Source organism: Rhinolophus sinicus, linkage group LG05, assembly GCF_036562045.2.
Source record: "Rhinolophus sinicus isolate RSC01 linkage group LG05, ASM3656204v1, whole genome shotgun sequence".
Lineage (NCBI taxonomy): Eukaryota > Metazoa > Chordata > Mammalia > Chiroptera > Rhinolophidae > Rhinolophus > Rhinolophus sinicus.
In genome coordinates, this window is record NC_133755.1 from 160,912,685 (window position 1) to 160,928,497 (window position 15,813).

Here is a 15,813-nt window from a genome sequence, read left to right on the forward strand (position 1 = left end):
GCAGCAGCAGTGGGGTCTGCAGCTGGATAGTTTACAAAGATGAGGGAGCATGAGCCGTGCTCCTTTTCTCTTAAAGTCTAGAACTCCTAACGAATCTCTCACATTGTGTGGTAACATTTCTTTGCAGCATTCCAGAAGGGAGATTATTCACTGCTATTTAATACCTAGCCTGCTGCAGACCACCCCACCCCTCTATTTTCTGCCCTTCTGTAAGTTCTACCCTTAGATCTAAATTTCTAAAAACATTCATAAAATGCCAAGTTGGTAACCTAAGCGTGAAGCAGGCAGCACAGAAAGCCCACAGACTGCTGGCTTTGAACGTGACCACGCACCAGCCCTATTTATTTACCTCAGCTGCATATGGTCGGAGGGGAACAAGAGAGAAAAGCACTCACATCCTGGGTCCTGCAGAGACAGACAGCTCTCCACATTGCCTCCACTGGCTGCACTGTTCTCGGTGCCTGGCTCCTCCTGCTTGGGGGCTGGCGAGGCATCGGGCTGCACCATGGGGACATTGGCTTCCACTCTGCCTGGGGATGAGAATCCTGCAGCTCCTCCCTCAAGAACCGAGCTGCCGGAGTCGGTCTCATCAGAACCAGTCCTGGCTGCACAATTCTCTCTGGCCTCTCCCCTGGAGGGGTTGGGCGCCTCTTCGCTCACGTTCTCTGTTGGCTCCACTTTGAAATCTGTCTGTGGAGGTGGCACCACTAGGAACAATTTGGGCTTCTTGGAAATAGGGGGTGGCTTCCTGCTGGGCGAAGGGCCGGGGGTTCCCTGGAGTGGGACGGTCCCGGGGCTGGGCCCAGCATCCGCCTCCCCTGTGCAGCCCAGGCTGGAGCTCGGGCATCCATGCTCGGCTGCACCGTCCTGGTGACCCTGACTCATGGTCTTGGCAGGAGTCGGAAGCAAGCTTGTCACGGAGGCAGGCTGGCTTTCACTCTCCATTTCATTTATGCTATTTCGGGATTTCAGGAGAGCAGATGGCTTCAAATGATACTGGGGCACAATTGGAGTTAGTTTTTCCTGAGATGCTTGTTCATATATCAGTGCTCCCTCAGTTCCTGAGTTCTTCTTCACCGGCCTCAACTGTACCATCTGCAATGCTTCTGTGGTTATCAGGGGCATGGGAGGTCTGCCGCCCTCCTCCTTGGCAGCAGGTTGTCTAAAGACCTCCCGGGAGGAGTCTGGCTGGCCAGACATTTTGAAAGAAGGCCTGGCATCTTTCATCAACTTGGGGTCAAGGGGTGGGGCAGGTGGGGGAACTGAGGAGGGTAAAGATGATAAAGGGTGTGGCAAGGAGGCAGAAGAATCCAGAAGAAGGGGGCTCTGTGTGGTGGGGGGAGGAGGAAAGCATGCGTTGGTGAAGGGACGGAAAGGAGTAAGAGCTTCTGGTGGTGGAGGGGGGAAAAGTGGAGACTGAGGCAGAGAAGAGCCATCGGGGGAATCTGCCAAAGGTGGGGGAGGAGGAAGTAAAGGAGACCTGTCAGCAGGACACGAAGACGGAAGAGAAGGGAGAGGAAGAACAGCAAGAGAGGCTGGCACTGAATCCAGCTTCTTCACAGTCCCACTTCCTTCCGTAGATGTATTAGAAGAAAGGGATGTGGATGAAGAGGAGATAGATACGGAAGAAATCAGAGAGGACTTCCTTTCTGGTACCTTGGGCTTGTTCTTCCCCTTCCCATTTGCTGGTGACATTGATTTTAAAAACACAGGCACGGGGGTGAGTGCTGTGGGTGTATTCGATTGGCTGGAATACCCACTGGATGGAGAAGTGACTCTGTGTGACTTCTCTGGGGATGTGATCTTTGGTTTGACCGAGCCACCGGGCACTTGGGGCATGGCAGCCCTAGATCCCTCTTGGGCATGGCGGACTGGCCCATTTCCAGCTGGCGCCCCACTGTTGGCTGAACAGCCCCCACCAGGGTTCCCCGGGTCTTCTTGCAGGCCCGTGTAGTCAATGTAGTAACCCCAGGGGTCTGCATACTCGGACTTGACACTGCTCGTGTCGCTCTGCGACGGGGTGACCCCGCACAGGGAGTAGACATTGGGGGTGGTGGCGGAAGTCATGCTGCTGCCGGCACTCACTGTGCTCTGGCTGCGGGAGCGAGGCAGCCAGGGCTCTTCCAAGTCACTGCAGGGGCTCTGGGAGGGCGAGAGGCTGCCCTTGCTGGGGAGGTTCAGCTGCAGTGAGTGCTGGAGCGAGGCGATCAGGCTCTCGTTTAGCACCTGCCCGTTAGTCTGGGCGTTCTTCTTGGGGATCCTGCGCAGAGAGTCCGTCCTAGAGGGTGGCAGGGGAGGCTTCTTCGCTTTCTTCAAAGAGATGTTCCTCGAAAGGGATTTGTCATGGTAATTTGACCGGTCCCCTTGGTTCTTCTGAGCTCTTCCGTCAAAGACATTGACCACGCTGTGCCTGGGGTTCCCAAAGCCATTGCTGCTACTGCACAGATTCCCAGATCCGTGCGCAGAGTCGGTGTGCACAGATGTGTAGCAGCCATCACGGTCCTCTGAATACAGGGACCTGGCATCATCTTTGTTGGACGTTTGGTCTAAACTGCCACTGCTTGTGTTACTTGCTGGAGTGGAGTAGCCAGGAGTTGCCAAATGGGGCTTCAGAGGCGATGCCCGCCCACTACCGGGGCCATGGTATTCCCAGGGCTCCACGCTGCCATGGCCCCTGCCTCCTGAATAACTGGACTCACTCTTGCCATCCACATCCTGGGGGTGGGCTGGGAAGCTCAGGGTGTTTCTACAGTTATAGGCCATAGCTTGGGATCCATTCTCCCGATTTGCTGGGGTATTGAGAGAGCTCGCGGAGTCACAGAGGGACGAGAGTGTAGTTGCACTGGGGGAATGGGGAACTAAGGCCTGTGAAGCAATGGCGCAGGGACCCTCATTCCAGTCACCACTGGGAGACGGGCGGTCATCTTTACTAGAGTGCCTTGAGAGGAGGCGGTCTCTGGATTTTATCTTCGTGTACGAAGAGGAGCTGGTAATTTTACTGTCCAGCTGCCCTGAACTCTGAGCGGTGTGAATAACAATAACCTCCGAGGAGCAGGACAGGGTGGCATTCGGGATGATGCTGGTGGAGTAGGTCGCATGAGGAGACACCACACATGCTGGGCTTGTTCCGTTTTCACTCTCAAAGTGCCTCAGCTCCTGGGACTTGGGCCTCAAAAGTGTCCCAGTCCTTGAAGCACCTCCTAACTGTCCTAAGGTTTCATCTACTTGTGGGTTCCCCCTCTGGTAGGGGAACGTGCCATCCAGGTCTCCTGCAGGGCCCAGCACACCCAGCCGTGGCTCAAGGGACTGCATGTTGGCCCTCGCTCCAGAACGTGGGAGACTGTGGAAAGCAGCATCGTTGCTGAGGCGAGAAGGGAACACAATGCCCGCAGAGTCGCTCAGCACAGACATGTTCCCAGAGGAGCCTGAGAAATGGCTCATCTGGGCAGCGATGCCTTGGCCCTTCTGTGCCCTGATTCTTCTCATTGAAGGTGGTACGACTTTCACTTCCTCGGTCTGACAGCTGGAGTCCCTGGTTTCTGAGCGCTGCCCAGCAGACCGATAGCTGTCAAGCCTTCCTAGTGTCGAGTAGTGGTCTGTGGTGTACGCTAAGGGACCACCAACATCATCTTGGCCAGTGCCTGCTGCTGGAGAAAGAGCAGAAAGAGGCTTGTTACCTACCAATAAAAATCAGTACCTTAGTTCATCACCTGTACCCTCACCTTCTTCAGACTGTGCTATACTTAAAAAACGAAACACGAAACAAAACAAAAACTTCTCTATGTGATCTACATTTCTTTTCTTCTGCAGGCACCTAAGTGAGAGTTTAAATAGTTACTGACAGCTCCTAAAATAAAAACCCTTGTTAGGATTTCATGTACTTCTCCTAATTTGGACTTCAAATCCTCCTATAGGATTCAGTGCTGCATATGGAATGCTCAGGCATGCCCTTTGAGATCAAGGCTGACTGCTCTGTTGAAGGTTTACTTCTCAAAGAACCTCCTTTCAGTAAATGTTTCAAGGTGGACTGGCACCGCCAGGTGACTGCATTGAGCACCGGTCAAGGAGGGACTCCTTCCCAAAGACAGATGAATGTGGTAGTTCAACAGTAGGGCTACAGAGATATCATGTATGAGGGATATTAGTGTAAAACAGTGTTAATGACATTAATTTTATGTCAGAAGGAAATCCTAAGAAAAAGAAAAATGATTTACAGGCCCATCTGTGTTTCAAACATTTCATTATCCATCTCAAGCCATTATCATCTGTCTGTCAGTGATATTCAAAATTCAACAGCAATCTGTTGTGTGCTGGTAGGGAAAAAGCAGCAGGAACTGATCCAGTGAGCATTTCCTCAACTCAGGGTTATTCATTTCTTTGTGCTTTACAACTAAACAGAGAGTAGTATTTTTATTATTATTTTTTTAAAGCACAAGGAAGGCCAAGTGGAGAAGGGAAGGGAAGTAGACGAGAAAACACCTGAAGTATAGATAACAGTTCGATTTCAAGCTACCTAAGAAAGAACAGAAGCTTTAAAAAAAAATCATGAAGCCAAGAACCTACCCAAAGTGTACAGAGAAAAAAAATCAATCCATGCATGTTAATCATTAGGACAAATTGAATCTTGAAAAATAGTAGCAACACTGTAGTTCTTTCTCTGTTGTTATCATCCAAGGACCTGAAATACCTCAGGCAGGAGCTGTGCTGAGCGATGTTGGTTGAGCACCCACCAGCATCACTTCACCTGGCAAGGACACTGGTGATGATGGGATTCCAGACAACTCCCTCCCTATCCTACATAAATCAACCATTGCATGTTACCTGTCCCTGATAAAGCCTTTTGCTCATCCAAAGAAAAAAAGCATATTACTAAAATGGCAACAGTGTTCTTGGTACAAACTGCAAGGAGATGTCACCCTGTGGAGAGGAAGGCGCTCCACTATAAAGCCCTTTCTTTCATTGTAATGATGGAGAATCATTTTTGTACGTGTATCTTTAACCAAAAGGATCTATTTCCTTCCCCCTACCCTTTGCCAAGTACCCATTCACTGAAGACACACACACACACTCACCCATATACACACAGGGTTCTCCCTCAGAAAGAGGGAAAGTAGGCAGAAGGGCAGGAGCAGAAGAAAAATCCACTTTGAGGAAAGAAAAACAAAAGATACAAGTTTTTGCCATTTGATATTTAAGGTGGGAGGTCGACTCCTATGGCTATATCAGGTTGCACCAGTTTGATTCCAAACATTCAAGATGCCTTATTCTATTCAACAACGGGTTTTAATCTTTTTCTTTCAAAACTGTAGTAGTTTTTGCATGGGGTCAGTGGTGTATTTTTATGTCTTTAAGTTCCATAAACAAACCCCTGATTCTTTTGGGTAATAATTTTGAATGTGAAATATCCTAGGCTTTTGCAAAGGGCAATATAGACATTTCTTCACCATCTACAGCCCAGTAGAAGTTTCTCATCAAAATAACAATATTTTTCTGAAGACCTTTAAAACTATATGAAAAACTCATGTCATTTAACACAAGGACCACCAAAATTCTATTCCTAAAACAAATCCTCCAATATTTTCACAGTAGAAAGTGTTACAATATTACAGATGCAGAAGAATGCTATTTTGATTAGAATTAAAGAACAAAACAGACTAAAAAAGGTAACTACAAACAAATATAAACCATTCAGGTGCTGCTAAAATCTTGATGGGATTTATCTGATTTTAAAATATAATGTAAAGAAATAATTATGTGTATTTTTTCTTTCACTTATTACAAAATACAAGGGATTTCCGTTTTTTAAAAACATGTAATCAAAGATGATAGAAATCTACAAATTAGTTTATTTAAGGTTTATCATATGAATTTTTAAAAAGTCTTGTCAGAGGCCGGCCCGGTGGCTCAGGCGGTTGGAGCTCTGAGTTCCTTACTCCGAAGGCTGCCGGTTCGATTCCCTCATGGGCCAATGCCAGATGGCTCAGTTGGTTGGAGCGTCGGCTCTCGGTTCTCAACCACAAGGTTGCCGATTCGACTCCCACAAGAGGAGGTATACTGCGCCCCCTGCAAGTAATGGCGGCAACTGGACCTGGAAAAGTCCCAGAAGTACACACTGTTCCCCAATAAAGTCCTGTTTCCCTTCCCCAATAAAATCTTTTTTTTAAAAAAAAAAAGGCTTGTCAGGTCTTCAGTAATGTTCTTAGTATAAACTTTCAAAAATTATTCAGAAAAGGGGCAGCTGGATAACTCGGTTAGAGTGCGAGCTCTGAGCAACAGAGTTGCCGGTTCGATTCCCACATGGGTCAGTGAGCCGCACCCTCTGCAACTAGTAAGATTGAACACAGCACTTTGAACTGAGCTGCTGCTGAGCTGCTGAGGGGTGGCTGGATGGCTCAGTTGATTAGAGTGTGTGCTCCTAACAACAGGTTGCTGGTTCAACTCCCACATGGGATAGTGGGCTGCACCCCCTGCAACTAGACTGAAAACGGCGACTGGATTTGGAGCTAAGCTGCGCCCTGCACAAGGAAGATTGAAGGACAACAACTTGACTTGGAACTGATATATCCTGGGAAAAACACCCTGTACCCCTTCCCCAATAAAATCTAAAAAAAAAAAAAAATTACTCAAAAGGGAATTCCTTTAAATGAAGCTTTTTCTGCTTGGGGAACACATATTGAGATAAGTTCTAGGAGTATCCAAACTATTCAGTAGTCAAATATAATTATATACCAACAAAATAATCCTATCTGATTCTAAAAGATGAAACCTCACAACAGGATATTCAAATATATTTCTACCTATGTTTAAGATAACAATATTAAAGAAAAAAATGAAAATTTTGTCCGATTCATTTAAATGAAAAGCAACAAATTATAAGTCATCAAATATGCTTTGGGCATAAACAATAAATATCATACCTTGATTTTAAAGTGTTGAATACTGCTAGTCTCTAGAGTCCACTACTATTTACGGATTTTGAAGTAAAAATTGCATATACTTAAGCATAATTTAACTCTAAAATTCTGGAAACACCTGTGGTTAGATTTTTAAAAATCGAAAACCCTGGCAACTTGGGCAGTGTCTAGTGGACAGGGTACACATTTCCTAGTGAATGTCTTTCCTTCAGATAATCATTTCCTTTTTTAATCTCTTTGACTCAGCCATACTACCCTATGCTTTATATCTAGAGAAGACTAATTTTTAAAGAAAATACGATGTATTTATTTTTGGTACTCAATAGTTAGGTAGCACAAAGTTTCCAAACTACACACCTTATAAGCACAAAATATTATATGAGAAAGGTCAATGTCAACCAGGAGTCATAAAATGAATGAGGGGGCAGCCGGTTAGCTCAGTTGGTTAGAGCGCAGTGCTCTGAACAACAGGGTTGCCGGTTCGATCCCCATATGGGCCACTGTGAGCTGCGCCCTCCACAACTAGAGTGATACAACTACTTGACTTGGAGCTGATGGGTCCTGGAAAAACACACTTAAAATTAAAAAAAAAATAAAATGAATGAGGAAAATATATGATCCAAATTTTTCCCTAAATTTTAGTGTATTCAAATGTCATTTTCCCTTATTCTATCCACCAATCCTTCCAACTAGTCTTTCTACAAAACTAGAGTAAGTGTCTATCTTTTTGCTTTTTTAACTAGCTCTAACTTAGAGATACAGCTGTGTCAGGTGCCCTCCAGCTGTGATCCAGGTCATGTCATTGCCTGTGCAATGACATCAATTGTCTCACATATGGCAACAATCACAACACAGATGATATGGGGAAAGCTGTTTTCTTCAGCATTAGTCGTGCGTCCAATGTTACATGCAAACAATAAATGTGAGCTCTAGGGATTCAAACGTTCATTGAAAACATATTAAAATTACAGAAGATATGATTGACCAAGCTGGACAGATCATTCCAGTAAGGTCAGAGAGGCAAAGGAGTGACTGGCTTAGCTCAGTAATACCAGTTAGCTCAGTAATAAAAGTGATAAATGTTCATAATTCTGACGTTCTAGAACTCGTATTATGTACACATAGAGATAATTCATATTGAGTACTTAACGCGTATGTGTATCTTTACCTGGGCCAAACTATTTTTTACACTACTTGAACAAAGCCATACCAAACCGACCTATTTTGGTTGGAAAGCCACATAAAATGTAGCCTACCTTGAAATACCAGCCTTATCTTACAAAGTGCCTGTCTTTAAAGTCTCCTTTTTGGTTAAGGCACGTCTCCTAAAAGATCAGCTGAAATACAAATGTTACCTGAGAGCTGTAAGAAATTAGCCCATTAAGCATCTGCTGACTATACACATACATGTTTCTCAAATTAGTTAGCTGTCACCTAAAGGACAAAAAAAAGGGTCTGAAAGAACAGGATACAAGAGGACTGGCCATCTAAAAGAAGCAGCAAGCAGGGACATGAACCAAAGACAGACTTCACAAATCCTATGGATGCAATCTTGCCTTTGTTTGTAATAAACACCTATGTTATGAGATAAAACAAGCGCCATGTGTCATCTGGATCACTGGAGCGACCTAGAGCAGAGACAAAGCATTGCTATTCTTGTCCCATTGTTGCTACAGTCTGGCAGGCAGAGCATACATACTATAGAATTGGGTGACAGAAAAAGAGAGAATGCCAGGTAAAAAAGAATGAGCGGGGTACTGGGAAAAAAACAAAACAAACAAACAAACAAAACACACATAGGAACAGTGTCTAGAACACCTAGAGCTGAAATGCAATTTTAAAGTACTCTAATAGATACATCACTATTGCTAGGATAAACTCATTTTGCCCAAAAGACTAATAGGAAGCTCAGAAATAATGATTGTGAGTTTCTAGAGTATAACCTTCAATAGTAAATAAAAGTAAAAATATCATTTACTTGAAAGTAATTATAATGAGATAAGTCCATAGGTTGGCTGAAAAGAAAGAGGCAAATTTCAAGAAAGGTAGTATTAAGTTCCCTACAATAATTACAATAGCAACTATTACGCTCACAGGAGTCCCAGGCACCACGTGCTGTACCTGTATAAATTCATTAAATCCTCAAACGATCCTATGAGGGAGATACTATAAACATCACCAACCCCATTTTTTGAATGAGGAAGTAACTCATTTTTCGAATGAGGTTAAGTAACTAGCTCAAGGTCACCCAGAGAGTTAGTGGCAGAGCTAGGATTCAAATCCAAGCAGTCTGCTATACTGCCTCTGCAGATATTGCTGATGGGCCCATTATAAACCAGAGAGAGAAAGTGAAGATAGAAAGAGGAGAATGAAGGGATTATCTATAGCATATACAAAGGTAAGCAGAAGTAAATGAGTAAGTGAATAATGAAGTTAAATAACCCTCTCCACTACCCCACCCCCCAATTTTTTTGTTTTTGTTTTTGTTTTTATCATAGGTTGAAAAATACTGAATCAAAAAGCTATGAAATTGTTTCATTGTAAGTTCACAGAAGCACTATCCAACATAAATGACTACTTTCTATCATACTGGTATTTACTAATTATCCTGTCTCTTTGATGACAAATGCCATCAGTATAACTAATGAAGTCCATATTCATAATCTGAAGTCCTAGAGTGAGTTTTCAGTTTTCAGTTTTATGAGAACTTAAGATCTAAATGAAAAGTAAATTTAATTGTGGAAATCCCCACTGTTCAAGGTACACAGAGATGATGACATAACTGTACATTTCTATCATCGTAGTTAACAGTTTTCATATAAGCTTCTCCGCTTACCTTCTCACCAAAATTCAATACATCATTTGCACGGGGTGTTAAATTTGTACCCAGTGCCTCCTTCAGGAAAGAAGCTGGCCCTTTGGGGCACCAAACGGCTATCAGAATGTATCGGTTTCATAAGCACCACAGATGAGGTTAGCGTAGTAATGCTGAACAGCAATCAGGGGCAACAGAATACAGTTCTGATGAGCCATACCTAGCTCCTTCTGTATGTTGTCAGGGACTCCTGTTATAGTCTTTCTCCTTTTGACTTTCTTCGGTCGTCTTACCAGAGTGTCTGTGTAAATTAGAGACCGCCGAAGGCTGGCCTGGCGATCGAAATTCTCCCCTAATGTAGAGTAGTAGAACAAGCAAAGCAATGTTATTTTCAAGCAAGCTGACACCATGCACTTTCTTCCAGAAGCTTGTTGTAAAATGATAAGAAGGTATTAATAATGATGTTAGCCAGTCATATGATGATGAATGAATACTGAAGGGCAAAAGGGAAGGAAAGCACATTATCATCATAAGGCTGTTTTCCAATTTCTATGTGTGTGTCCTTCCAAAGGAAGCACCTGGATCTCATTTTCAAATGAGCTGGAGTGGCAAATGCAAATGCGTTAATAACACGGCAGAAGAGTGATTCTGCATTATTTTTAAAATGGATCATTCTGGAAGTGCTTCCCATAAGTCCTCTGGTCATCAAAATCACTCTTTAAGTCAGTATGTATATGATGATGGCAATAAATATATTTTAATCATTTAGTCAACTCCAGAGACCATTTTAATGTCTCATCCTATGTGATGAAACAACTAATCAAGAATTCTTGGATGAAGAGCTTTTTCTTTCTATCAAGGCGACTGTCAGTTTGGATATACTGTAGAAATTGCTATGGTGTGAGATACAACTAACGAAAAATAAAAAGCCTTATAATGATAAAAATACTTTTCTCACAATGAGACCCAGTAGCACTGCTATTGTTAAAGCCCAACTGCTTCTCTATTTCACAATCATTTTTTAAAGTTAATCTAAATTCAGACATTTCAGGTAATGTTGCAATCACATCCAGAACGTCACACCCACAGGACTTTTCTTTCTTTCCTGAGTGTAAGCTTGTGTGATCGACACACAGTGCGAAAACATTAAAAACTAAGGTAGGAGTTTTTGATTGGTTTGCTTTAAATTACTTGCCCATTTAATTAAAGTCTTATAGCACTAACCTTGTCACAAGGTTATCTCCTCAAAAAGAGATTTAAGTATATATGTACATATATTTAAGTATATAAGTACAAATTATGTACTTCTGTCAGTCTTATGTTGTAAGAAATGTATAAAACCACTCACTCTTTTTCGTAATATTGACACACACTCAAAGTTGGGTATGTTATGAACAATGCACCTTCTATTTTAATAGGAATAAGTTGTAAATAGAACCTTATGTAATCAAAGAGGATAAAATATCTGAATGGTCAACATGCATTTCACCTACTAAGCAACACATTTCAATAAATGCTTGCAAACTTGAAAATGCCTGCAACTTTGTTCCTAGTGGAGGAAAACAGAAATGACAGAGAAGAGACCCTGAAACACAAGAAGGTACCATCACTGTAATAAATGGGTCACTGTGTGCAATAACATATATGGTGTTTGAAAGTGGCAAGTCCTGACTTCAATGGTCCATTAGTTCCCTACAGCAGAGGAAAAAAATTTCCTTGTACCAAGGCATTAAGAATGGGGAAAAAAAATAACATTAATAGATAGTTGCATGTAGTCTCTAGTTTTGCTTCCTAAACAAAAACAAAAGATGAGCCACCCAAGCTCCAAGGAAATTAAGAAACAAACCATGAGGATGGACATCACCGTTAAAGGCACCAAACTCTCCATCTTGTGTCGTGACCTAAAAGGACTGTCTCCCCTGCTGCACTACACATTTCTTGAGGGTAGGGCCCATGATGCATGTACCTTAGCATCCCCTGTGGCATTCAGCTCAATGCCTGACACCAAGTAGTTATTCAGTAAATATCTGTTGAATTGAGAGGAATTGAATCATTCCCTTTCATTGAAAAATGGCATTAGCCAGTCATGGTTACTACTTAGAAATAAACTTAGCTAGCTCAGACATCAGTACAAAGCCAGTCTGCAAAAACTGTGTATGTTTACCCACTCTAATTATCTTCCAGGTGGAAGAATTCTTATCCCACATGCCAGATTATGGAACAAACTCATATGTACACTTTATTTTAAACATTTTTTTTCCTCTTCAACATTTAGAACATGCTGAGTCCCCACAGAACTATGACTAAAGGGATTAAATTGATTTTCAAGCTGGCAGCTCATTGTGCTAATGTTCTACCTCTATGCCTGGCGGGCTTCCCTTTAGATTTGAAATAATATATTTGCTGGCACTTTTCCCTCAGCTTAACCTTACTGAAAATCAAACTAGGGGGTCAATGTTCACCCAAATAAATGAGCACATGACAATTCCCTGCAGGAAGCTACACTTTTATCTCAAAAGTCTTCTGGGGCTTTAGAACTATGTCATTTAAGCAGCAGGAAGCAGTATAATCTATGTCAATTCAACCACTAAAAGTGAAAAATTTTAATTTAATGCTTCTTTATACCCAAATATTAGAAAAACTACTCCCTTTATGAAATGTGTGTGTGTGTGTGTGTGTACACTGTATCCAGAAAACAGATCAATAAATAATTAGGTATATTTAATTTCTAAAAATGTTAATCACTCAATTAAAAGTAAATTGCATTTTGACATAACTCCTAGTGTTCATTTCTGTATTGTCATCCACCTTTTCTGTGTGGTATTTTGAAAGTCTCCTTTGAAACTCTATGTTACTCATATCCATTTAGTCATCAAACAGGAGAGAATTAAAGCTCAAAGAAAAGACACTGTCTACCGTTATGACAATGTATTTCATTGCAAATGATTCTTTACTTCTAAAACTCTAGTTATTCTGTTTTAAATTTACTAATCTCATGATAATGCATCTTATCCTAATTCCATTAAGGATTGTCATATTTCATAGCACAATCTTCTTATAATATTATTCCTGAGAGGCATTTAATCATATATAATATAATTACATTTCTGCTGCATTTAATCAATCAAATAATGTAATGCATTTTCTCATAGAAAATATGCACCCAATGTATTTCATTGAGCAATAAACATTAGACTGTGTTCTGAAACACAGCAACTTATAAAAATAATCATTAAAAATATGATCTAGGTGAACAAGAATCACATTCAGAAAGATTAACAATGTTATTTGCAAAGAAAATAGATTAAAATGCCATGATATTCCTTTAAGGGTTTAAGTACAATAAATGTAGAAAAAAAGTACATGGGATTTAAAATAATTCATGCACTTACTAAATTTCTCTGGAATTCAAACAAAGTAGAACTCTAAATGTAATTTTTTAAATGTCCTGTAAGATTTTTAAAAATTCTTCAACAACTATCAAAATTTCTTAGTCCTTTAAATGTTCGCCAATGCCATGGCAAAAATCTTTCTAACAGCAGTCAACAGCAGTAGCCTCGGAAGCACAGCAAATGTGCTTTGGGTTTTCGTCCTAATATTTTATGAAAATGCATACTTTATTGGTCATGTGATTTTTTTAGTTTCTGGTCCTAAAGGCCATGCTTTGTATGGACTGACTATCAATGATGACTATCAGTAATCTGTTTCTCTGGAGCTCACAGTCCAACCGCTGAAGCTATTAACTCTTAACACATCTACTTTGCACTGTGTACACATCCCAAACCACTGACCTATCCTGTTTGCAGGCTACCAGAGTCATAAAGCAGGAACATTTTGTTATTTAACAGCTCATCTATGTTTGTAAAATACTGTCTTTTGAGCTTCATATACCTTGTTATTTGTAACCTTTAATTATCACAGATGATGAAAATCTCAGTATAATATACTAAGATAATTTGAATTTCACGTTTGGCAATTAATATTCATGTTTGAGCTTATTGTAACATATTCTAAAGTTTTATATTCAGAAGGAATGGATATTTATTAGAAATTGTAGAATTCAAATTATAGAGATCAAAATATTTTATCATCCTATTGAGTTTTTTTTAATATATTTTATGGGTATCATTGTTAATTCGCTTGCTATTTTTATTTCAAGTAATTTTTTCCTTTTTCTACTTAGGTAAGAAAATCTATCATTAAGAAATATCAAAACTATTCCATTGACTTGTAATAGATATATACGATGTCAGAGGGGCAATAGATTGGGGGAGGGAGGTTATCACTTTGTGAGGGGTGAAATGTCTAACTATTGCATTGTTTTGTACACCTGAAACTAATTTTAAAAAAAAGAAATATCAAAATTATTGTTTTTCACTTCTATAAATATTACTTAAAATAATCCTTTAGAATTGAAACATATTTTTCTTATCCAAGATCACATTTAGAAGATATTTTTAAAAGGCAATTCAATTTAAAAAGACACTTTAGATAAATGGCCGGACCACTGAGTTCTTTGACATCAATCTTTGGTGATACAATCTTCTAATTTAAAAGCAATGGGGGTGGGGGACAGCCAGTTAGCTCAGTTGGTTAGAGCGCGGTGCTCTTAACAAGGTTGCCAGCTCAATCCCCACATGGGCCACTGTGAGCTGTGCCCTCCACAACTAGATTGAAACAACTATTTGACATGGAGCTGACTGGTCCTGGAAAAACACACTTAAAATAAATAAAAGTTTAAAACTAAATAAATAAACAAATAAGCAAATAAATAAAAAATAAAAGCAATAGATATTTTACATATACAAACATATATATATATATGATATATATATATATATATATCATATATATAAAATATATCTATGTATATTTTAGTAACCCTTCATTAAACAAAGATCAGGAAGTCAGACCGCAGCTATTTACCTCTGACTGAAGGAAACGCTAAGAGCATGGAACAAACAAAAAGCCATCGTCATTCTCCCAAGTACATTGTGAACCTCCTCTACATAGCAAAGCATACCGGTTATGTTAATAGGAACCACGTCAGCCTGGACTGTTTGGGCTTGCTGTCGCATCTTCTCTTCTGGTGTTGGCAAAGGAAGTGACTTGGTCCAGTTCGTTTGGGTATTAAGGTCGGAGAAGTCACTTGAGGTTGGCGTTTTAGATCTCCTGATGGAAATAAGTCTTTCCTCTTCTGACAAAGAGATGGAACACTGCAGGCGGGAAAAAGGAAGAAGATACAGTGTGTAAATAGCTGACAGAAACATTTATAAATTCATTTCTTCCTTCCATCCATCCTTCCCTGCCACCCTCCCTCCCTCCCTTCCTTTCATTAAATTTAAAGTGACGTGAAGTAAGCCCTACCCCACGCCAAAAAAACAAAAAACCTAGACACATTTAGGAACAGAAGCAATGGTTTGCAAGAAAACTGCTCATCATCTCGAGCACTGACACATAATACGTATGATTTGCAGAGGCCTGAGTCTAAACCATAACTGCAAAAGGTTTTGCTGACCCACAGAATCTTTTAAGTTCTTCCTGTTTACTGTGGTCAGAAAGCTTATGGATTTACTTTAACATTAGAAGCCCAGAGAAACATCATGGCTATGACCATCAGTTTCCATTTTTATTAAAATTTAGTTTTGCTCAAAGTCATTTCTAGCCTCAATCTCATTTCCTTTCGACTGTGACCTCAAGGAACATTTCCAAACTGATAGAGCTATTGTTCAACTATTTGTGCTCTTCTGAAGCCATTGATGTGGGAAAAAAATCAGCATGAAATTGTTGAATTATAAGAAGCTAACTAAAGCTCTGAGCCTTATCAGAATTCTATGAAAACATTTCTAGCAGTGTCTGTTTTGATACAGATTAACATCCTAACTGGGGAACCCTCTTTAATACTTTTCTTGCCGTAACATGTTAAAAAGTGTAAGCAAAAAAGTTGTCTTGGCAAGCATCTTATGATGGACTTTCCCGGGCTCCTCAGCAACTGCTTCTGTGACAAGGAAGGTCCAAGAACCCGAAAGAAACATAATGTGCTCAGAAACAACAGCAAAGAAGGGTAACTGACTTTTGCTGGGA

The 15,813-nt window shown here is 40.9% G+C and overlaps 1 protein-coding gene across 10 annotated transcripts in view; it reads right to left on the reverse strand.

Moving 5' to 3' along the window:
* NHSL1 (NHS like 1) overlaps positions 1 to 15,813 on the reverse strand; it is a 214,780-nt gene that overhangs the window by 7,214 nt on the left and 191,753 nt on the right. For 5 of the 10 annotated variants that reach the window (XM_074333629.1, XM_019732758.2, XM_019732763.2 and 2 more), the window contains exons 4-6: positions 14,753 to 14,945; positions 9,950 to 10,081; positions 396 to 3,647 (exon numbers count right to left, since the gene is read on the reverse strand). In XM_074333629.1, the coding sequence (XP_074189730.1) occupies positions 396 to 3,647; positions 9,950 to 10,081; positions 14,753 to 14,945 (3,577 nt within the window). The remainder of the gene's footprint in view (positions 1 to 395; positions 3,648 to 9,949; positions 10,082 to 14,752; positions 14,946 to 15,813) is intronic. The other 5 variants (XM_074333631.1, XM_019732760.2, XM_074333632.1 and 2 more) reach the window with 3 other exon arrangements.